At 43.4% G+C, this 24,654-nt stretch overlaps 1 protein-coding gene across 1 annotated transcript in view; it reads left to right on the top strand.

Moving 5' to 3' along the window:
* Nucleotides 1-24,654, top strand: part of FBH1 (F-box DNA helicase 1) — a 39,524-nt gene that overhangs the window by 438 nt on the left and 14,432 nt on the right. The window contains exons 2-12 of the mRNA XM_032797501.2: nt 2,499-2,663; nt 4,995-5,533; nt 6,742-6,872; nt 11,144-11,279; nt 11,585-11,775; nt 12,960-13,073; nt 14,806-14,900; nt 17,951-18,119; nt 20,379-20,607; nt 23,841-23,928; nt 24,361-24,447. Of these exons, the coding sequence (XP_032653392.1) occupies nt 2,499-2,663; nt 4,995-5,533; nt 6,742-6,872; nt 11,144-11,279; nt 11,585-11,775; nt 12,960-13,073; nt 14,806-14,900; nt 17,951-18,119; nt 20,379-20,607; nt 23,841-23,928; nt 24,361-24,447 (1,944 nt within the window). The remainder of the gene's footprint in view (nt 1-2,498; nt 2,664-4,994; nt 5,534-6,741; nt 6,873-11,143; nt 11,280-11,584; nt 11,776-12,959; nt 13,074-14,805; nt 14,901-17,950; nt 18,120-20,378; nt 20,608-23,840; nt 23,929-24,360; nt 24,448-24,654) is intronic.

The raw sequence follows: 24,654 nt of genomic DNA, 5'->3' as shown, positions 1-24,654 counted from the left end.
TGCATTGGGGTGGGGGCAGGGATAGGGCCTGGGGGTACAGGGGTCTGTATTGGGGTGGGGGCAGGGATCGTGGTGGAGGGGTCTGTACTGGGGCAGGGATCGGGGTCTGTATTGGGGTGGGGGCAGGGATCTGCCTTGGGCTGCAGGGGTCTGCGCTGGGGGCAGGGATTGGGGTCTGCATTGGGGTGGGGGCAGGGATAGGGCCTGGGGGTACAGGGGTCTGCCTTGGGGGCAGGGATCGGGGTGGAAGGATCTGCGCTGGGGGCAGGGATCGGGGTGTGCATTGGGGTGGGGGCAGGGATAGGGCCTGGGGGTGCAGGGGTCTGCCTTGGGGGCAGGGATCGGGGTGGAAGGGTCTGTACTGGGGGCAGGGATCGGGATCCGCATTGAGGGCAGGGATAGGGCCTGGGAGTGCAGGGGTCTGCATTGGGGGCAGGGATGGGGGTGGAGGGGTCTGCACTTGGGGGCAGGGATCGGGGTCTGATTTGGGGTGGGGGCAGGGATCGGGGTCTGAATTGAGTGCAGGAATAGGGCCTGGGGGTGCAGGGGTCTGCATTGGGGTGGGGGCAGGGATAGGGCCTGGAATGGGAGGGGTCTGGATTGGGGGCAGAGATCAGGGTGGAAGGGTCTGCATTGAGGGCAGGGATTAGGGTCTGCATTGAAGTAGGGGCAGGGATAGGGACTGGGGATGGATAGGTCTGTACTGGGGGCTGGGATCGAGTTGCGGGGGGTCTACATTGAGGGCAGGGATAGGACCCGGGCGTGGGGTCTGCTTTGGGGACGGGGGTGGAGGGGGCATGTAGAATAGATAATGCTTATAGGAGCCTTTGTGTTGCATTGGAGAATTAATGCCCTGGATAGTATTCTCAAGGTGGGGGGCTTCATTCAGTTGTTCATTGGGATCTTTAAGATTTTCAACCATTAAAGCAAAAATGCTATGATTTGATTTTAAAATAATAATTCAGAAACCCCAGGGGTTGTTGCTAAAGCTCTTAGTGGTGTGTAATAGCTCTGAGGCAGAGGAAGAAGTGAAGGAAAATGACTTGACCTTTTGATGCTAATGTAAACCAAAAGCACTTACTGGCTTCATAGATATCCTGGGTATGGTGTATGGTATGTGATCTCCTTCTCTACTATTTGATTATAATAAAGAACTGAAGCCAAGTGATCAGTGTGGGCTGGATGCTTTTCTTGCAGCTGGAAGCTTTATTGCACATGGTCATTTTAGGTCTTAATTCATAATTCCGTAACTGGAAGTTAGGTCATCTATCTTTGTCAATCCCTGTTATCAAAATAAATGTGTTCCTGCACATTTCACAGTATAACATTTTAAAACTGCTCACAAGGTTTTGTAGTTTACTGCCAACAGTAAACATAAGAGCAACACTGCAAATGTATCTGAGTGGAGGTCCCAGTTACGAGTTTGCAGCTTTTGTGTGTAGATAAAAGTTTAACAGGCCTAATACCTGGATATGTCCAAAGCTTTAGCCCATTTATGCAACAGGCTTGAAGACTCATCTGCATTACAGTTTTTTGTTGTTGTAACCAAATCTCTAGACTTAAGCCTGGTCTGCACTGGAAACTTAGGTTGACCTAGCGATGTTGCTCAGGGGAGTGGAAAATTCACAGCCTCGAGAAACAGAGTTAACCTAAGCCCAGGTGCAGCTGCCACTAGGTTGATGGACGAATTCTTCTGTTGATCCAGCTAATGCCTCTCCAGGGGGCAGATTTAAAAATTTTATTAAATTAAATGTTTGAAATGAAATATACACAGGTTGAGAGGGAAGGTACTGTACATCTGGTGTCAGGCTTGGGTTGTGGGGGGTTACAGATATCGTTTGCAAGGATTGGAAAAAATACATACATACCGCATAACGGGCATAGACCCAGATTGGGGTGCAAGAGTTTTCAAAGTGTCAGTGAATAAGTAGGCTCGGGTTCGCCACCCATGCAATGAATAAGGAGTCCAAGTCAGTATCGGTGGAGCGGATAGGTACATGGGTGGGGTGCATCCCTTGGTCGCTCAGGGAAGGAAATGGGTTATTTCCCTGGTCGGCTGTCTCAATTACTCAGTGTGGTATTACAGCATTGGCAAAACTCCTTCTGCCGCTATAGCAGCTATCTATAGTGGCGTAGCCCATTCATACCGGAGGATATCCCAAAGTTCTGCATAGTGATGAATTAGACATCAGGAGTGAAGTTATTGTATAAACTTTATAAGTTCCACATGGCTTTGAATGTTGCCAAGTGTCTTGATGATGTATTTTACTCTCCAGTGTATCTTCAAAGCTCTGTATAAATTTCTGCATAGGCTACTGAAAGAGAGTATGTTAGCTAAGATGTGGGGATCATCGCATAAGCATAAGGCTTTTATAAATGAACAGATCCCTGATGAACTGATTGTCGCAGTCTACCAAAGGCACAGCATGTCACTTGAAAATAAACCTAAACTTAATTCAATTAACAGCCGTGCAATTTTCTTTTCATGTTGGTGCCAGTGAGAGCATTTAAACGAAAGCACCTTACAGCCAGTGACTGTGAAGCATTCAGCCAGAGCAGAGAAGGCTCGTCTTCCCTGACACAGCCTTTCAGTCAAAGACGGGCGAGCGGAGATCTAAACAGGGGCCTCTACCCTACATACAGGACCAAGAGACAGCAAGAAGGTACAGGGTTTCTGAACAGGTTAAGAGCTAAGAGAGAACTGTTAATATTGCTTCTGTGCAACAGGTGGAATTTAACCTCAATTACGGCTCTACCCCGATATAACGCCACTCGATATAACCCGAATTCGGATACAACGTGGTAAAGCAGTGCTCCGGGGGTGGGGGCAGGGCTGCGCACTCCAACGAATCAAACCAAGTTTGATATAACGTGGTTTCACCTATAACGATTTTTTGGCTCCTGAGGACGATGTTATATTGAGGTAGAGGTTTACTGTGAGCAGTTACTGAGGGAAGAGAAGTGGAGGAGGTTTCATTGACTGTCCACAGTGAAAGAAGTTGATTGATCCATACTGTAATCACCCTTTGGTATAACTGTACTTAAGCAATGACAAGCGACTTAGGAGAGAGCTACTTTTAGAGTTATGAGTCCTTTCTCCCCCCAAGAAGGGTGAGTCCCACACCAGGGCGGCGTTAAGTCCTGGTTAACACCAACTCCAAATGTCTCTTGCTTTGAAAAGCTGAGCTGCACTCACCAGCCTCATTAGACCAGCCTGCTTGGTGCAAATGGCAGCCCTAATTGAGATACACTGCAGCATCTGCAGTTACGGAGATACTCCTGGATATACATTATTTAATAGGCGTTCTCATTTAGTTCATTCTCTAGTTGTTTGTTGGCTAATACTCTATAGCACCTTCCATTCAGGATCTCAGTGCACTTCACAGCATTAACTAATGAATCCTCACAATCTCTCTGTGAATGAGGGAACTGTTGTTATACCCATTTTCCACACGTGGGGTACACTTTTCAGAAGTGCCCAAGTTTCATTTTCAAAAGTGATTTAGGTGCTTGGGAGCTTGAGTAGTAGTTAAGTTGGGTTTGAAAGCGAGACTTAGATTCCTAAGTCACTTAAACGTTTTTGGAAATTTTCCTCAGGGGAACTGAGGTGAATTGGCTTGCTCAGCATCAGAGAAAGAGATTCTGTGGCTGGGTCAGGACTAGAACTCAGGGCTCCTGATTCTCTGTTCTGTGCCTTAACTGGTGGATCCTGAGTCATTTCCATTGTAGACTCTGAATACATGTCTTCAGCCAAGTCATTTTTGAAAATTAGTAATTTTTGGATGCTTTACATTTTGGGTGTTCAGCTCAGGCCCTTTAAGGCATGCCAACGTGGGCATTCAAAATCAGCAATTGATTTTGAAAATTTTGGGCCTGTTTTTCCAACACTGCTTCTTGATTAAACGTTAGGAAGCACAAAATAATCGCTGTGAGTTGCAGACTAGGAAGAGTATGGAACTTGTGTGGACCAGAAATGGTGTCTAATGTCAGCATAGGTACGTGCTAATATCCAAACCAAAAATATGATTGCTTAGGTGAAGTGCACCTCTAGTGTGTGTTGCTGTATTAGTAAAAGGATGGGCTGCTGAGGGTAGAGTCCATCGTATACTTTCAGTTTCACTTCTGTGCTATAATCTTTTGCAGTCAAATCAGTGGGTGGCTGGTAATTAGCTTTATTACTTTTTAAAAAAATGTTGATCTCTTTTCTTAAAATTTCAATAAGTATTTAGGGCCTGTTCCATTTAGGGCCAGGGTTCTCGCAACAAAATTTTGGTGGCTTCAGAGTGCGGTTACTGACTCTTGCTGTTGGAAGAGTCAGGAACTCAGCTACCTGCGGAGCCCCAGGTTCCTCTGGTACCGTGCACACCAGCACCATGTTCTCTGTGCCTGGAGCCCCCAAGGAGGCTGCATGGTGCAGGGCACTGAACCCTGCTGGCAGCACCAGAAAGCGCCAAGGGAGCTCATCCAGGAGCAAAAGCTGGGCACTGCAGGGTGGAACTGCTGCTTTGTCCCCCTAATTTCTGCCCAGGAGGCTGTTGTGGCTGCAAAAAATGCACTGGTGGCTGCATTTGAGTTATGGTGATTTACAGTTTTATGCTGCGATTTTTCACATTAAGCTCGGAACAGTTTGCAGCTTTGCTGTTGTTTCAACTTGTTTTCTTATTCACCGGAATCTGAAAAGTAAACTGCAGCAGGAAGAGCTTTATACTGATCTAAGAGGTTGACCACGATGGTTTTATTTATCCTCCTGTCTCTTTGCTTCCTTCCTTTGTCTCCGTGTTTGTCCGTTCAGAGGAAATAATTATTGTGAAGTAGAAATTACATCTTTCTTTCTATGTATTTATTTGTGTGTAAAGATCATGGTGGGGGGCGGGCAGTAGAGGGGTGTTAACATGTTGCCTTTTTGTTTTAAAGGCTCCAAGAGGTTTTCAGGCATTGGATACTCACAGAAAAACACATTTTGCTTGTGTTCTTTCATCTTGTCTTTGCTGTAGGACAGGGTCATCAGAGGAGCATCACTGATTACTTCAAAGTCATTCAGACGCCACCCACTGGTAACCAAGTGGCAAAAAGCAGTGAAGTTAAAGAAGAGTCGTTGGATTCCTTCTTCATGGACGAGGGGTTGGAGGATCACTGTGCCCTCCTTGGATGTGATGGAGATACTAAAACGGCTCCCTGGGGTCGTGTGGCCTCTAGGAAACGGCTGCTCTGCTCAGAAGGAGCTGGCTGTAATTATACAGAATACAGTAAATGTGGTGGGACTGATAAGAAGCCCACGATGGACAGTTCCCTCAAGTATTCTCCAGGACACACAGAAATCAGACAGGACCCTGATGTCATAGAAATTGATCCAATTCCTGATTCATATTTTGGGCTCCTAGGGACTTCATGCGGTAAAGAACCTCAAGGACACATTGACCAGCTGCCCAATGAAGTCCTGAGCATTATCTTTGCTTTCCTCCCTGTGACCGATCTCTGTCTGAACCTGAGCTTGGTGTGTCATCGCTGGAGAGAGATTATCAGTGATCCATTGGTGAGAGTGTTGTTTTACTGATTTAATCCAGATTCTTTTGCTGCCGATATCGCATCCCGTTCTTGCTGATGCACTGGGAACGTTCTCCCTGTTCTGGTTAGCTAAGTGACCTCTCTCTTTCTTCCTCTGAATCCATTTATCTATCCCATCAGTAATCGCCACAACCTCCCTTACTTCACTCTTTTGTGAAGCCTTGTCTGTGGAGTGCCATGTGTCTGCTAGGAGGTGACACTGAACATCCTCAATTCCTGCCCCCATCACCACCACCACCTGATCAGTGACTCCAGCCTTCATCGGCCACCAGTTACATTTTTGAACCCGTTACCTTTGTGTTTTCTCCTCTGTGGGCTCCACCTGCTTTGGACGAGCTGCCTGTAAACATCTGCAAGGCCATCCCACTGTCCTTAAAACTGCCCTCTGCCACGATCCCGCTGTTGTTAGCGCATGTACTGTGACCACTGGCTGTCTTGCTGAGCAGTATTGTCTCACTGTTACCAGGCACTAGCCCATCTGCCTGCACCTGCCCATTATCACTTGCCTTACAGGCAGGCTGTTCGTTTTTGGAGGCGAGGGACCATCTTCTGGTTCTTTATTTGTATAGCATCAAGCACACTGGTGCCCTGATCCATGACTGCACAGTACAAATAATAAATGATGGTGAACTTGTTGGGAGTTGTTTTAGATTTGGAGACAGTAAGAGATGATGAGCCCTTAGCATTGTCTACCGAAAAAATCCCAAAGGGGTAGCTACAGTGGGAGGGCTCGTTGGACAGGCTCCAGAGAGCCACAGGATGTCTGAAGCACGATATTTTCTAATCCTATTCAAAGTAGGTCTGAGTGACGGTGTTAAAAATGCTGGTGACTGGTAGTGCCTTGCCAGCATTGTTGCTTCACCTGTGTGGTTAAGCCAGGAGTACCTATAGTGAGAAATCCTAGAGAAACAAGCCTTTTGTAGACAAGTCCTTAGACTGCAAGGAGAAGGAATTTTCACTCTTTCTTCCTCCATCTCTCCTTTTTCTCCATCTTTTTGCCCCATCATGAGCCACTTGCTTGTTTTTATCGAGCTGCAGGGTCTTGCTAAACTGAAATTACATATCTCTGCCAGGAGCAATGCTGCTTCTTAGTGCTTGCCAGAAGAAGCCTATTTATAAAGTGCTTAGGGTTGTAAGGTGCTGTTCAGATGGGGCATTCATTGATTTGCATTTTAGTTTATCCTGTGGAAAAAGCTGTACCGTCAATACCTCATGAAGGAAGCCCAGGCTCTGCTCACAGTTGAATGGATTCTGGATCATTACGGTATAACCCAAGAGCAGGATCAGTGCATGCTGGGATTTATAAGGTGAGTCTGTTTCATTGTGTGATTTTACAACTGTACGTCAGTAGGTGGGGGAAGCAGCCCTGCAGTGCTTTGCCTTGTTTCCAATCTCTTGCTGTAGGTTTGCCTTCATTTTATGCTGTGCTTTGCCAAGAAAGGTGATTAACTTCCTCTCAGACATCTACCACCTGCTTCACATGATTGAGGTGTGCAGGGGAGAGGAGGAATTAGTTATGAGAAGTAAAAATGATCAGTGGACCTCCTGGGCTAAGCAAAAACTACCACCTTTGCTCTCCCCACTCCACCCAAAAATCTCCTGTTTCTGTTTTCTCTTATTCGGATGCCTTAACCTCTCAAGTTTTTATTCCATAAAAAGATAACGTAGAGGTGATGCTTTAAATTTCCAAATCATTCCATTTTCTGGCTACTATTATTTATTATATATATTACAGTAGTGCCTAGGAACCTAGTCATGGCCCAGAACCCCATTGTGCTGGGCACTGTACAAATACAGAACCAAAAGACAGTTCCTGCCCCAAAGATCCTACAGTCGAAGTGTGAGATAACAGATGGTTACAGACAAATGGGGAAACAGTGAGACAGTATAGCTCAGCATGGTAGGCAGTGGCCTCAGCACATCAGAAGCCTACCCATTGTCAAGTGTTTTGTAGGCAACGTGACAAAGGAGAGTTTTAAGGAAGATAACGTGTTAGCTTTGTAGGTGATTGCTGGGAGCTCCTCCCAAGTGTGAGGAGCAGCATGGGAAAATATTCAGTGAGCAATGGAGGCTGACAGAAAGGCTGATTGGAGGGGAAAGTTAACGTCTAGATAGCAAACGAGAGATGATACATAGGGTGAGGAATAGGTCATGAGACCCTTGAAAGTGAAGATTAATTGCTTGTGTTTGATGCAGTAGAGAAGGGGGAGCCCATGAAGGGCTGCAGAGAGTGGGACGACGAGGTCAAAGCGATTGACTAGGAAAGTTATCTTGGTGGCACTATACTGAATGGATGTGAGCAGGACAGGATGGCATTTGTCAAGGCGAGAGGGAAGGATGTTGCAGTAATTGAGATGTGAGAAGATGACAGCCTGGCTGAGAGTTTGAGCTATGTGGATGGATAAGGCCATATGTTAGAGATGTTGTCCCAAAAGAGTCTGCAAGATTTAAATACAGCCTAGGTCTGAAGACCCAGAGAGAGGTCTGAGTGACAGGCACAATGGTGGTACACCAGCAAGCATTGATTTTAAATCAAAGCGATTTAAGTCACTTATTTTAATCATGATTAAACACTGATTTTTAATCGTGTATTTCATTTGTACTTTATTTTCCTAAGCAAAGGTTGATGCTCATTGGCTGATAATCCTTAAACCACTAAACAGCCAACTAGACAGACATACCAACCAATTGGATGTAACAAGCTGGTTAAAATTATTAAGTGCCTAATACTTAGTTAACAAATGGTAACCATTAAAACATGTTGATTGGCAACTAAATATAGCCTTCACACTAAATTTGGTGCTTCTTTTTGCTAGTCTTGATACACTATGTCTATACACATTTATTTAAACAATTACATAGCTTACCTTAACATATAGTCATTCTTAATTTTTATTTTTTTATTATGTTAGTAAATGGTGAATGATGCACCTCTATTTATTAGATTAATAGTTTATTTTTGATTTACATCCGACTCGCTGGATGGAAACTCAAATTCAATTAAAACGGCACAAACAGCATTTTAATTTTGTAACCTTTAAATGTTCTGGGTACATAAGAAATAAGTTTACCAAAACATGTTTTTCATTTAAAACTAACTGATTTATTAAAGAAAGGAAGTATGAACTGTAATTAGCGAATTGTCTTGATTGTTTATGGTCACTACGTCCTTCAAGATTTTGAAGCTAGTAGATCTCATCCTCTCACACACAGTTCTTATTAATAGATTGGAAGAGGAAAACAAGCTTTCCTCCTTTTTCAACACCCTTTGGTTTCTTAACTTTGAATCAACCAGTCAGTGAACTGCACTAGTTGAATAAACAGATAGGAAGAAAATATTCTCTCTGCATCTGTAGAAGAGGCTACTGCTGTCAAAAGCTGGTTTAGCGTTTCAACAAACTCTGGTTCCAGGTGCTTAGCTGGTGACTTCAGTCATTTGACTTTAACACTTGGCTGCAAACATTTTCTTTTTACTATTATATTTTGTATTTATTTTAAAAGATTATAATAAATGTAGGCCTTAAAATAGGTTGTCAATTTCAAATTTAATTTTGTTTTTTTTTTAAAACAAACCAGTGTTTAATTTAAATAAATAAATCTGACTTTTTTATTGTTTTTTAATAAATCATCAATTATTATCCACCCCGTGTTGTCCATAGTGATTGAGAAAAGAGGTACCGGGAAGGGAGTGGTGGGAAGAGTAAAAGCTCTGTTTCAGCTGTGCTGAACTTTAGCTGATGTCTTGATGTCCACAAGGAGATGTCAACAAGACAGGCCACAGTTTTAATGTGGAAAAAAGGAGGCAGGGCTGGAGTAAAGAGGTAGATCGGAGACTCATCAGCATAGAGTTGGTGTCTGAATTTGCATTTGTGGATGAGATTACCCAGAAATAAGGTATTGGGGGAGACAGACTGCTGTGGAACCTCCACAGGAAGTTGGAGATGAGATGAGGAGAAGCCTTTGAAGGACACACTGAAGGAACAATTGGAGGAGGAGGAAGAGAACCAGGAGAGGACAGTCATGGAAGTCAAGGGAAGACATGATTGCAAGACAAAGAGCATGGTCAATGGTATCCAAAGCAGCTGACAAGCAAAGAGGCTGAGGCTGAAGTACTAGTTCTGAGCTTTGTCTAGGAAGAGGTCTTAAGAGACTTTGGCGAGTGGTTTCAGTGGAGCGCCTGGGCCTGAAGCCAGATTGGAGGGGGTGGAGGAGAGGAACTCCAGACTGTGACTGTAAACTATGTATTCAGGGAGGTTGGATATGAAAAAGAGAAGGAAGATGAGGTGGAAGTTGGAGAGGCAAATGGGGTCAAAAGTAGTAGGATTTTTTTAAGATGTGAGAGTGTGAAAAACCCAACGTGTAAAAGAAGTGATCTTTTCTCTGATCAGTGCACACTGGATTTCCACAGGCCATCCTCATTACTAGCAGTAATGGCTGCGAGGGTCACAGCTCCCTCTCATCTCCTTTCCCTATGCATTATCATTTATACTCCTGTAGCGCCCACAGCATGCTACACGCTGTCTACACATGCAGGAAGACATGATCCCTGCCTTGAAGAGTTTACAGTCCAGGGCCCTTATCCCACAAGGTACTTAAGCACATGCGTCACTTAACTTTTAATCCCTGGAAGTCAATGAGACTAGGAACTGGTCACATGCTCAGATGCCTTGTGAGATTGGAGCCAGAGTGCTCAATGCCTGGCAGGATCAAGCCCATCTGGTTATATGCATACTGTAGACTGAATGGGGTACACGACAGGGCAGGCTTAATGGTACTGCAGATGACCTAACTCAGTGGTTCCCAAACTTTAACGTCCTGTGAACCGCTTTCGCTAATGTGTCAAGTCTCGTGAACCCCCACCTAAAAATGAATATTTCCAGGGATTTTCTCCTTTACCTGAGTATAAATTATAAAAGCAGTGATCTTGAAAATATAAAAATTGTTTTTATGACATGCTTATTACACATTATTTATTATTAATCATTATTTATCTTTACAATATTTTTATTACATTATGAAAACGGCAATGCTCTTACAAGATCTCACTTTCGTAGCTTGTATCATTTTGAATAAGCCTGTTATAAGACAAGGCTCCTGTGTTTCATCAAGGAGTACCAAATGTGGAACAGCATGAAGGTATTTAAGAAGCCAACTCAAAGAATTGCTCCTACGCAACCATTCAGGTCTTGAGCAGTCCAGGCAAACGACACACATTACAACAAAGCTTAAACTTGTTCTTCATAATACTTTCAAAAACAATACTAGCTGCCTATTTAATTTTAAAAACAGCAAAAAATATCCATCTCCCTTTCCATTTTTTATAAGGAGTCTTGAAGTTTAAATCTCCTCAGTGTGATAGATATGCTTACTTTGATCTGCTTAGCTCTTGGAAGTCCAGGGGCTCCGGGCTGCTGGCCCTGTGCTGCCCAGGGTCCCTGGGGACAGCTCTGTCCACCGTTAGGGAATTTTTTCCTGCGAACCCCCTGTAACATTTCGTGAACCCCCAGGGGTTCACAAACCCCAGTTTGGAAACCACTGACCTAACTCATTCTTTGACTTTTGGGCACTTTCTGCAAAGGTATATGGCCACCTCCAACGCTGCCCGGAGAATGGACCCTGATGCAGTTCTCAGATGCTTGAAGCAGCACCATCTATTTACCAAGGCAGAAATATGCATCATCCAGAGACTGCCTGATTTAGAGGGCACTGCGGGGGTAGGTTAAATGTTCCTTGGGGTTTTTTTTTTTCTTACATTTTACTTTGTGGACAATGAGCATAAAGGGTTTTCCTAAAAAAATGCATTTGCCAGTGATAAGTTGTTAGCGTAAATAGGAAATGCTAAATAGTCGGGGAGCATAGGGGGATTGGCTGAGGAAATCTGTTACTGATGCTATTAATAATCACAGGGATCTTTTCACATTGCCTGCCTCTCTCTCTCTCCCTCCCCCAATGCCTTGAGCAGACAAACTGTAGTCCTCTTGGTTCTCTCCATTCTTTTTTTTGCCATCACCCTCTCTAGGCTGTGAACGTGTGGGCTGTGATAGCAGCTATCGTGCTGTTCTCTGATGGCGTTCGTGACATCCAGAAGCTGATGGCTTGTCTTAGGAGACCCAGCTCTACCCTTTCACTCCTGGACATCACAGAGATGTTGTACTGTATGGCCACACTGCTGAATGCAATGAGGGAGAAGGACATCAATATAAGTAACAGGTGAGGAGGGAGAGAGTCTTGTATCTTAAAATGAAAATCTGCAGCTGGAATGCTTATTTATTGTGAGCACGTCCTGGACCCATCAAACTTAGTTCACAGCAGCTAGGAGTCCAGTATATTAGTAGTTCAGGGTGGTTTTTAAGTGCTGTTATTTTCAGAAGAGTGACTGTGTAAAACAAATACTTCCATACGCAGCAGATCCTATTAGCACAGCAGCGTTAACCCAGCTATGAGAAGTAGTGAGTTTCTAAGGAAAGTTACGCGTTTCAGTCAGCTATCATTGACTCACCATGTAGGCTCGAGCAAGTCACTTCACATCTCTACCTGCGTTTTCTAATGCACCTTCTGTGGGTGTCGCAAGGATTAATTGGTTAATCAAAGCATCATGTAGACATAATGTAAAATGTTATCTGTGATTATTATTCTGAGTGATCTGGATTCTCTTATAACTCAGATATCAGCAACGAGGTGATTAATTAGGCTTCTGTTGCAGAATATTTATTCCAGGTTTTGACCCATGAGAAGGAAAGGACCCAGCTTGATTGGCCAATCCTTGGTTATGTCTGTGGAGCGGATGGTTATAAAGATAATCTTTTTATAAGGTGGGCGAACTTGCTCTTGCATCCATGAGAGGCAGTAAGCAGGGAGCCCCTCCTGGCCGCTTTTACAGTCACTTTTCAGACGATAACAGCTCTTTAAATGATAATGCGTCTCCCTGTTTTGACTCATTGAATGTTTGTGGCCTGCCTTGTTTTCCGATTTGTGTAAGTGATGGCTGTCTACACATCTGATGAAAATCTTGGGTATGCTAATATTCCAAATGCTGCCCACTTAAGACACTTTGTTATATAGTGATGGGAAATCTCTGGTCTGTCCACTGAAACAGGAAGGATCTTGGCTGGCTGTTTTCCTCAGCACCTTCAGCTCTTTATTGCTGGAGGCACTATGTTATCTTTCCATGTGCAGTTTTACTCATCTCAGAAACAAATTTGAAGTCCTCTGGTCCAGTCTGGCACCTTATTGAATAAGTCAGCTAGCGAGCTCTCCAAATATTGCTTTATTGGCAGCATAAACAGCTTCTGGGGTCTTTTGTAGGGGCAGAGGGAGGTAACTGACATCTAATTGAGCATTGTTAAAGAGCCTCTTTCATTAGATTTGTTATCTGTCTTTATATTTTATGTTAGGTTTCATTACAGTATTTTCTACTGCTTGTATTTGATGGAGAACTCTTGTCCTGTTACTAAGACGACCACGCTGGAAACACCCAGTTCAAACTGTGGAAGAGGCACTTGGCCCAGGTACTGCTCATGTATTTAATCTAAATGAGAGGGTCATATACACAGATCCCTGTAAAGTCCTGGAGACTGAGCAAACACTTCACAGAAAGGGCTAGTTTACAGAGTCTCATTCTCACTGGCGTCAGAGTAGCTTCTTTGTCTCATTGGAGTGTCATTAATCTGCACCAGAGGACAGCAGAATCAGACCCATAAGTTATAAAGATTCAACATATTTTATTTTTCTTACTAAAATGAGGGGTTTTTACACATTACAATGACTGCAGTTGGTAAAAACATCCTATTAAACACAGTTATCTGCCAATAACATGACTACTGCTGGCTAAAATGACTGTTATCACCCCAGGTTCCTGGGGAAGACTCCCTGCCCCCTCCCTGTCCATGGAGATGTTTTGGGGGATGAAGGAAGTGTGGCTGGGCTAATTTAAGCTTGATGGTCCCTTTAGAAAAGCTTGTTTGTTTTGTGTGTGTGACGCGAAGCGCAATGGGGCCTCAACCCCTCGTGTTGCTACCACAAAGAAAATAATGTTAATAAATGTATGTTTATTATCATTGCCTCCTTATTCAAGAGAGGCAGTGAGGCAAACCAGCCATCAGACATTTGCTGATATATCTCTTGCCCACGCAAACTCCATCCTGTCATCTGTATTGATACAAGTCGCTGAAAGCTTGCTACTTAAAGGAGAGATTGTCTAGTGGTTAGAGCACTAGCCTGGGCCTTTGGGAAATCAGATTCAATTCCTGCTCTGCCACAAACATCCTGGGTGACCCCGGGCAAGCCACTTAGCCTCTTTGTGCCTCAGTTCCTCATCTGTAAAATGGGAATAATAGCACTGCCCTACCTCACAGGTGAGGTGATGGGAATTCCATAGGTACTTTGAACATGTGGGATTCAGCCCTCTTGTTTCCCAGGTCTTAGTTCAGTTCCCTCACCCAGAAATCTTCATTTGACTATGGTTCATTCACAGTTGCAGTCAGTAGAAATGGAGTTTTCTGGGAATAGTCATTTGTTAATGAATGGCTTTGGAAGAATCAGCAGGGTATACCTAGCTGGAGGCATTTTCTCTTGGTATCTCACACCAACTTTCTGGAAAAGGGTAGTTTGCTGTGTAGGTTTATTACAATTAATTATATTTTTATTTATAAAAACAACACTGAAATGCTGAATTGCTTTTTAAACATTAATTAAACCTCACAGCTTCTCTGCGAGATAAAGGATAACGATCCCCCATGCTATAGCTGGGGAACTGAGGTGAGGCAAAGAGAGGTTAACGGTCAAATGTTGAAAAGAGCCTAAGTTCTATTTTCAGATGGGGCTCAGGAGACTGTCCCGTTGAATTTTTTCAGTGAGATTTAGGAGCCGAAGTTGTTTTTGGAAGTGGAATTTAGCACCCAAGTGACTTAGGCTTAACGGCTCCCAAGTGACCTTATGCAAAGTCAGACCCCTTTTTTCTCCCATCTGCAGTCATGTTGTTTTTTTTCTCTCCAATATCCATCCGTTCTACATGGTCCCCACTGCTACAACCCTCCTTCTGGCTCTTGTTATCTCTGGCCTTATACAGCTGTAGCCTTTTCCTGTCTGACTTGGCTGCATCTTATCTCTCCCCAGTCCAGCCTTTCCAATAGGAGGGCGTCGTCGTTCCATGCTTAGGCACGTCATTGCTATATGTTCCTCATCGGTGGTTGTGTATTTTAACACAGAAAAATAATTGTTTTGCTCTTACTTTATTTTTAGTAATAAGCTTGACATAAAACTAACCCACGAACAGCAAAGGATCCTAAACCACACAATCTTGCCTGGTCAAGTAGTGAAAATTATGGCATTTGCAGGTAAGAAACCTGACTTTGAAACAAGTTGCAGGGATTCTTTATCCAAAAAATATATATATATAATATAGGCTGCTTAGACAATTAAGCTGCCTCCAGTTCTGTTGTGCTTTTCCTTTGTTAGAGCTGACAACATGGCATGGCAAGCATGCTGACACCTAACAAAAATGAATCAAGAGGTAGATTTTTTGTGTAGAAATCAAATACCTGTTTAAACATGTAGGCAGGAAATAAGCAAGCAGCGTTTCAGAATACTCATATACAACTCTAGCTCCTCATACAAATGGAAGAAAAGTGGGTGTCTTATAATAGCACAAAAAGAAATGAAGGGCAGTACATTATAAAAGGAAATACATTTCTGACCTTGCTGTTAGTAGCGGTATTGCAGTAGTGGCAGTTTTAGATTAGGGCTCCCTTGTGCTAGGCACTATGGAAATGGGTAAATAAAGCAGCCCCTAGCCTGGAGAGCACACAGACCAGGATAATATGATGCAATAGGTAGAAAGAATAGAAAAGGGGTGGGGAAGGATGATGAACACATTGTGAAATGTTACGTCCTGAGGTCGCCCCCTTGGGGTGTGAGAGGGCACTTTGCTTATGTCATGCATAGTTCTCTATGTAGCTGCAAACCTCTGATCTGGGTCTGGGGGACAGTCCTTTAGCTGTGCCTTTTAGGGAAGCCGTTCCCTTTGGGGGATAGAAAGCAGTCCCGACAACAGGAAAATATTCCCATAACCTTTTTACTTGAGCCAGGGAGAGGGAAGCAATCTGTCAGCCCCATATGCAGTCGAGGTTCCCACTCTTCAGTGCAAGTAAAGGCTGGGGCTGAATCTGGGAGCAGGGCTTCAATGCAGAAAAACAGATTGTCCTGTCGTCTTCTTTAGAAGGCCAAGGCAGGCAGCGTTTGCAAGGCACAGGGTCTTAGTCTGGAGCCCCGGCTCTGTTTGCTTCTGAGTGCCGCCTCAACTGCGTGAGGTCCTCCCTTTTGAGCCCCTGTCTCCAGGCCTGACTTGCCATGTGAGTTTGGTCTGATTGTGACCACAGGAGTTCCTTAGCCCCTGACTGGCTGGTGGGGTGTCATCTCTTCCACCACAGCCACACAAGACAGTAAGCTCAGCTTGCCATCTGTCTAGGTTCATAGACTTTAAGGTCAGAAGGGACCATTATGATCATCTAGTCTGACCTCCTGCACAATGCAGGCCACAGAATCTCACCCACCCACTCCTGTAACAAACCCCTAACCTATGTCTGATTAGAAGTCCTCAAATTGTGGTTTGAAGACCTCAAGCTGCAGAGAATCCTCCAAGCAAGTGACCCGTGCCCCATGCTGCAGAGGAAGGTGAAAAACCTCCAGGCCTCTGCCAATCTGACCCTGGAGGAAAATTCCTTCCTGACCTCAAATATGGCGATCAGCTAAACCCCTGAGCACGTGGGCAAGACTCACCAGCCAGCATCCAGGAAGAATTCTCTATAGTAACTCAGATCCCATCCTCTAACATCCATCACAGACCACTGGCATACTTATCTGCTGATAATCAAAGCCCATTGCCAATTTAGTTGCCAAAATTAGGCTATCCATGATACCATCCCCTCCATAAACTTATCAAGCTTAGTCTTGAAGCCAGAATATATCTTTGGCCCCACTACTCCTCTTGGAAGGCTGTTCCAGAGCTTCACTCCTCTAATGGTTAGAAACCTTCATCTAATTTCAAGTCAAACTTCTAAGTGTCTGTTTATATCCATTTGTTCTTGTGTCCACATTTGTACTAAGCTTAAAATAATTCCCCTCCCTCCCTGATATTTATCCTCTGATATTTTATAGAGAGAAATCATATCCCCCCTCAGCCTTCTTTTGGTTAGGCTAAAAAAGCCAAGCTCTTTGAATCTCCTTTCATAAGAACAGGTTCCATTCCTCGGATCATCCTAGCAGAGCCCTTCTCTGTACCTGTTCCAGTTTGAATTCATCCTTCGTAAACATGGGGACCAAGAACTGCAACAAGTATTCCAGATGAGATCTCACCAGTGCCTGTATAACGGTACTAACACCTCCTTACTTTTGCTGGAAAACCTCGCCTGACGCATCCTAAAACTGCATTAGCTTTTTACACGCCATATCACATTGGCGCTCATAGTTGTCTGTGATCGACCAATACTCCGAGGTCCTCTCCTGCTCTGTTACTTCCAGCTGATGTGTCCCAATGTAATAACTAAAAATTCTTGTTATTAATCCTAAATGCATGACCTTGCACTTTTCTCTATTAAATTTCATCCTATTACTATTCCTCCAGTTTACAAGGTTATCGAGATCTTCCTGTATGATATCTCTAGTCCTTCTCTGTGTTAGCAATGCTCCCAGCTTTGTGTCATCCGCAAACTTATTAGCACATTCCCACTTTTTGTGCCAAGGTCAGTTAATAAAAAGATTAAATAAGATTGGTCCCAAAACCGATCCTGGGGAACTCCACTAAGAACCTTCCAGCCTGACAGTTCACCTGTCAGTATGACTCATTGTAGTCTCCCCTTTAACCAGTTCCCTTATCCACCTTTCAATTTCATATTGACCCCATCTTTTCCAATTTAATTAATAGTTCCCCACGTGGAACCATATCAAATGCCTTACTGAAATCGAGGTAAATTAGATCCAGTGCGTTTCCTTTGTCTAAAAAATCTGTTACCTTCTCAAAGGAGGAGATCGGGTTGGTTTGGCACGATCTACTTTTTGTAAAACCAACTGGTGCAATTCATTTTCCCAGAATGTTCTCATGTCAGGTAGGTTAGCTGGAGTGTTTTTAAAGTACTGTGTGATTTTTATAACTGTTCATAACATTTGTGGCTACAGGTTGAGATTTCCAAAGCTGACTTAGCCACGCACCTCCCATTAATTTCACGGAAGGTTGGTTGGCTAAATGCCTTAGTTGTCTTTGAAAATCTCAGTCACATTGCGCAGGCTAGGCTAATGATATAGGGGTGATGAAGAGCCTGATGGGAGAGAAGTGCTGAGAATACAGGTAGGATTCTGACACAAGGACACCTTTCTTTCTTTTGCTCTTCAGGTACGGGAAAGACCTCGACTTTGGTCAAGTATGCAGAGAAGTTTCCCCATCTCAGCTTTCTCTATGTGGCATTTAACAAGGCCATCGTGGAGAACGGAAAGAGTGTCTTCCCCCCTAACGTTATGTGCAAGACTTTCCATTCCTTAGCATACGCGAGTGTTGGCAAACAGTAAGTAGCATTCTTCTCGTTCCCCTGTTCATAGAGCAAGGTGGGGCAAAGTGTGCTGTTCAGAATCTCAGCATATAGACCAGCAGCCAGCGATTTCATCTCTGGTCAGCAGAGAAACCAAGGACTGAATTAGCCTCAGAGCCGTAGGATGATTCTTTTATATCCGTCGAGGGCAGTGCATGGGAGAAGTTTGCACTGTTGCTTCCTGGATAATATATGCCACACTTTGAAGGGGCACTAAATTGGGATAGAAATCTTTAAGGTATTTTAAAAGGGTGAATAAAAGAAATGGCCATAGGCATCTTGCAGGGAATTTTGCAAAACATTCTATTTGAATTGCATTTCTGTTTATGGGCATCATTTCTTATATTTCTTTTTCATTGTTTTGTGGGATTAAAAGAAACAAAAGTCTCTTTCGTTACTCCTTTATGAGGTTTAAAGAAGACCTGTGAGGGATTTTTTTTGTTTTTCCTTGGTTTTTTTACACTAGAAATTTGTGTCTAGTCTTCCCTGTTTCTTCTTGGATGAGCCTGTGAATGACTGGATTGCTGGTAGGATTAAAACACTAGAGAAACCATATAATCAGACTTTCTTATGTCCCTTTGAGCACATCCTCAAAATTAAACATGTGCCTTCCTGAACTGGGTTTTGATGCCTTGTCTGTACTGAAAGTCACGAAAGTTTAAAATCACACCACTAGTTAAACCGATGCAAAGTCCTGTGTGGACACACTCTTAATGCTGTTTAAATGTGGCATACATTGAGGGCATGGCTACACTTGCAGATGTAGAGCTTCAGGAGTTAAACCAGCCCTCGGAGACAGCAGCCGGGAAAGTTCTGCCATGTGTTCACACCGTCAGCCACAAGCACAGTGGCGTGGCCGCATTATCAGCTCTTGCAGTGCCCTAGAGAGCAGTGCACTGTGGTAGCTATCCCAGTGTGCCATTGGCTGCAGCGTGCTTTTCAAATGGGTGGGAGAGGAGGGGGGAGTGTGACAGGGAGTGTGTTGTGTGTATGTGGGGCGAGAGACTTTGTGCTTGAGGGGGCAGAGTGTGTGTCAGAATGCTGTTCAGACAGCCACAGGGGGAAACTCCAACATTCAAAACAATGACAAGAGTGGCCACTTGATGTCAAGGGATTATGGGAAGTTTCTGGAGGCCAGTCACAGCACAGTAATGCAACATGTCATCCACACTGACACCTGGGCATTTCTATGTTTCTCGTGGAGGTAGATTTCCAGGAGTGTGCCAGCTGCAGAGTCCAAGCGCTCTAAGTGCCTTGTCAGTGTGGACAGCTTAGGAGTTAGGGCACCTCAGGCTGATTTAATGCACTTTAATTTGCAAGTGTAGCGAAGGCTGAGTTCGCTTTAGCCCACACAGTTTTGCACTGGTTTAACAAAATCAGTTTTAAACTAGTTTAAAGATAAACAAGAGCAACTTTGAATATAGACAAGGCCTGAGCAGGGAGAGGCTTTTATTTTTTTTTTATTTTTATCGAAAGGGTTTAATGTCTTTTTGTTGTTTGTTAAAACCTGTTTAACCCAAAGGCCTACAATAAACAATTAGAAAGAAAACCTCTTTTGTTAAAAATTCAGCATCTTCCACTCCTTCAGTTAAGGTCTGTGTGGACACCAAATCAACATATCTAGGTCCTCCATAAAGACCTCCAGCAAAACATGGAAGACCAGAATTGACAGCCCTGGTATTTCTAAGGTAAAAGGTGTGGAAGAAAAAGAGCCCTTCTTTTGAAATAGCCTTTCCAGACGTCTTAGATATCAGGAAGACGCAAACAAGGGCTGGCACTCAATTTTCAACCCCTCACATGTCACCTTTAAACCAGTTTGCAACCAGCAGGTTTTGAATTCTTTCATATAGGATGGCCCATTGGTGGTGATGCTAGGCTGGGATTCCAGAGATGTGAGTTCAATTCCCTGCCCTGCCACAGATTCCTTATGTCACTGTGGGCAAGTCAGTTAGCCTCTCTGTGTGCCTCAGTCTTCCCCATCTGTAAAATAGGGATAATAGGACTTCCCTACATCGTAGGGCTGTTGTGAAGGTAGATACATTAAGGATTGTGAGGTTCCCAGATCTGTAGTAATGTGGGAGGGCCATATAAATACCTTAGATAGCTCCTCTTCGCTCCTTTGAGCATTAGTAATAGAAGGAAAGGCTACAACGCTTCTCAGATAAGTTTTCTTTCAAACTAATAATGTGGTGGGGTTGTTTTTTTTTGTTTTGTTTTGTTTTGTCTGTGGCGCAGCTATAATGAAAAAGGCAAACTAAATTTTTCCAGCCTGTCACCCTACACGATCAGCTTCATCCTCAAACACCGCATGGGACAATCTCTCTTCATAAGAGCAAAGACAGTAACTCAGACGCTTGAAAGCTTCTTTGCTTCTTCAGATGAATTCATATCAGTGGAGCACACCCCCATATGGTGCAAAAATACACACGGTGTGAGGGTCCTAGTCTGTGAAGAAGAGAAGCAAGTGAGTATTGATGGAGAGGCCAGCTGGGAAGGAGTGGAACGTGCATCAAAGCAGACTCCAGTGATACAGTGGTCCTTATGATTCAGCAGTTGGAAATTACCAATCAAATACATTTCTCTTGTTTCCACTGGGTTGGTCTATGAAAAAGGAATACATCTTCCTTGTGTGATCCCCTTGCAGGAGAAGAGACAAGAAACTCATTGTAGCTCTGATTCAAAGTCTTTTAAAGTCATTGGGAGATTTTTCCAGTGGGTTTAGACCAGACTCAGGATACGTATGAGGAACAGAGGGAGAAACTTGAGATCCCACGTATTTCTGTTAATATTTGGAAGGCATTTCAGTACTACAGTGTTGACAGTGGTATCAAAATAACTGGATAGATTTAAGAGGGCCAGTTCTGGCTTAAGAATACAGTTCATTTACTGTGTCTAAAAGTAGCTGTATGGGTGAACAAAACTTTGGCAGTAGTTAGTTGATTGGCTGGGACTTTTATTTGAGTTTTGTGTTTTAACCCATTTATACACTGTTGTTAAAATCACATCATTTTAACATTTAGGAAGAGTCTAGAACAGGTTTATTTTTAACCAGGGCTTTAGTTTTTATTTTGGTTTTTTAATATTTTGAATGGCTGTAATTATCACTTAACATGTTAATTTTTTCAAATACGTAATTTTTGATTTCGTCATCCAAGTACATAATAGAGATTCATTTCTAGAGGCCAAAACTCTGTCAGTTGATAACATGAATTTTCACAAGGACTTAAATTCTTCAAATTATTTCCTGTAAAGCACAATTTTTAACCCTCAATAAATGGGGTCTGGAAATGAGATAATGAGTCTTCCACCTCTAGATCACCATTTCATATCCACCTCAGGTCAGAATTGGCTGACTGAAGTTCATTTCACAGAGGGCTACTAAATGACTGCATGCTGAGAATTAAATACTGGACTCAGTCCAGTTCCCAGTGACAAGTGCTGGCATATTCATTTAGCTGAAATATATAAGCCCAAAAAGTTAAAGGTGCCGACGTGACTCTGTCACCATCCAACATTAAACTGTTAGACAAGGTTTGGAGTTGAATATACAAACACCTCGATTTGTTTCATGGCAAACGCACAAAGGGCTGGCCTACACTACAAAGTTGGGTTAGCTTAACTACGGTATTCAGAGCTTTGAAAACTTTCGTGCCCTGTGCAGTGTAATTAAGTCAACCTAAGTCCTGGTGTAGACAGCGCTAGGTTGGTGGAAAACCTTTTCCTTGACCTGCCTATAGCCTCTTGAAGAGGTGGATTTACCGTAGTGACAGAAGAACTCTTTCCATCCGTGTAGTGTCTATGTTACTGTAGTGTTCTTACTATAGACATATTCTAAAAATATGATACCAAAATTTAGGAATGTATCAACTAAAATATGGGTGGTAGGGGAAAAAGCTAAAGCAAGTTATAAAGCACTTTAGAATTGAAATTAAATGATTACATGACACAAACTTAATCAGGACTTATTAAAAGACCATTTTAAAGACAGGACATCAGTTAGAGTCCCTTATTTTGTTGGACAACCCTTCTAAGTGTGGAGGAAAGGCTTAGTTTTGTTGCTCAGTTTAACAATGTAAAGGATGGTTACTTTTCCTGCTTTTATAAACAGATGCAAGGGGAGGAAGAGACAGGATAGTAAAGGTGGAAGAAATTCGGCTCTTGTTGATGTTCTTGGGATTCCAGGCAGCAAGTCAGTCATGGACAGATGCTCTGGGTTGGTAGGTTAACCACAAAAACAGCTCATGGGGCTCTGGCTCATTTCTGAGTCTGGAGTCCGAGATGTCATCTAGTTGATCTGGTTCCTCTCTTGTACCATTCTCTCTCTGGCTTGGCAGGATGGGCTGTCTCATCTCATTGTGTTGGCGCCATGTATCCGATGGAAAGCCAGAGAGAACAAGAGGAAAAATAGGGGGCAGAGAGGAACATACAAAGGAAGGAGAGGCAAAGCAGGATCTCGCATAGCTCTGCTGGTTCAGCAGTGAGGACCAGGTGTCCCCGCTGATACATCAGGGTCTGGACTTCACATTGGTGCAGTGACCTTCAGGTTCCCTGGATGAAGGACAATGTCCTTGGAATGGAGTGGGAGGGAGACCTGATGGCCTTCCCCCTCCTGCCAGAATTCCACCAATTGATTTGCCAGTCCCTACCCCCGACAATCTTTATATTAAGGGCCCTGAAAGAGGGGTGTGGAGTGGAGTAGTCCATCCTCCCATTTTGTTCACCCATCAGGCCTAGCTTCTGACGTGCCAAGCGTAGTCCACTGATTTCTAGTTCCACACCATTCTCGTTTACCAGGTGCAATCTTCACAGTCCTTGAGGTAGATCAGTAGCCCTTTCTGTTTGGTTTAATTTAGTGTCTCTCTTTTGCACCTTTTCTCATCAACATTTGTAATTGGTTATTGTGACCTTCTGTGAACTTTCACTCACTTTTTACAATTGAGCTTACAATTAGGTTACATTTGTGGGCCCAGTTATCCCAAAGTTGCCTACACCACACAACAAGCAAAGCAACCTGTACAGCTGGGGCTAATGGACAAACTTACCAGAAAGGCCAAGGGATGAATAGGCATGAAGACGGAACTTCCCATTCACCCTTAGAAGCCAGTGGGACTATTCCCATGCACAAGTTTTGCAGAATTGGGACCTATGTTTTAGATATGATGGGTGACAAACAAGAGGATTGGGTGAGGAAGAAAAAGTATTACAGCAAAATGGTCACATGGTGACTCTTGATTGACACATGCATATCCTGAGTTTCTGCTCTATAGAAGTGTGGTTTGGGGCTATTTAAAAAAAAAACAAACAAATTCACTTTGTGGCATGGCAGACGTGAGGTTTTCAGGAGGGATTTCAGTTAGGAGTGGACAGATTTAACCAAAAAGTCTTGGGGAGGGAGTTCCCCATGCCAGGGGAGCTCAGTGCTATTTGCCATGTGAAGGGTCCACACAGGAGGGAAATATGTCGGGAGATGAGATCAGAGATGGAAGCCAGGGGAAGAATGGCTATGATCTTTCAGGGCTAAGTGAGAAACTGAAGCTTGATAGTGAGTCGTTGGGGATACCAGAGGAGAGATAATGTGATTAGTCATGATGCAGACTATAGGTTTGTCATCTCAGTTATACCAAAGTAGTTGAGGCAGCTGAGAGTGAAATTTTGTGCATAAAAATCTACCTGGATTCTTCTGATGTTTCTTTCCAGATCATTGTTGAAGAAGCAAGACGGATATGGGACAATATGAAAATGCTAAATGGAAATACAGAACTGAATTGCAGAATGACATCGGATGGTATGTTGTCACAGAGAGTACAGATGTTAAAAGGGACATCATCAGTTTAAACAGCAAAAATAGTAACACCTGTGATGGCTTTTACTGACCGCAATCAGAGGGAGAAGAAACTGATCTTTTCCCAGTTTGCTTTGTGCAAACAGCTCTTGTATGCCTTCGATAGTTCCTGGAGTATGGTCAGAATCGCAGAAACTGTAGTTAGTTTCCCCTTTGGTGGTTTGTCTTCCACAAGCAGCAAGGGAGAAGGCGGCATACAGGCGCAAATAAATAATATGGATAAACCCACAAATCTGTGGTCAGAATCTGCTTTTAAATCACTCTTTAAAAACTGACTGGCTTTCAGATTGATTGTGTCTCATGAAACTGAAAGTAATTTGCCCTTAGTTGTGACTTTTACATCTGAATTACCTGATAGTCTGATCCTTCTTCCAGGGTATTTGAAGGTTTGGCAGCTTATGAAGCCGAGGCTTTTTGCATATGATGCCATATTTGTGGATGAAGCACAAGACTGCACGCCAGGTGACTAAGGCAGGAGACCATCTGAACAAATAGTGACCTAATTAATTCTATTATTCCTGTGCCACCAAAAGGGAAATAAAGACACCGAGGGCATTGGTAACTGAGCTAGGACGGGAACTTGGTTTCTATGCCTGTGCTCAGATCACTAACCTACACATATGGAACTGATTGTTTGGGGGTAGGAGGGGTGGGGTTATGTTTTTCACA

This window comes from Chelonoidis abingdonii, chromosome 1 (genome assembly GCF_003597395.2).
Source record: "Chelonoidis abingdonii isolate Lonesome George chromosome 1, CheloAbing_2.0, whole genome shotgun sequence".
Taxonomy (NCBI): Eukaryota; Metazoa; Chordata; order Testudines; family Testudinidae; genus Chelonoidis; species Chelonoidis abingdonii.
Note: the sequence above shows the minus strand (reverse complement) of the source record. Positions and strands in the feature narration are given on the sequence as shown.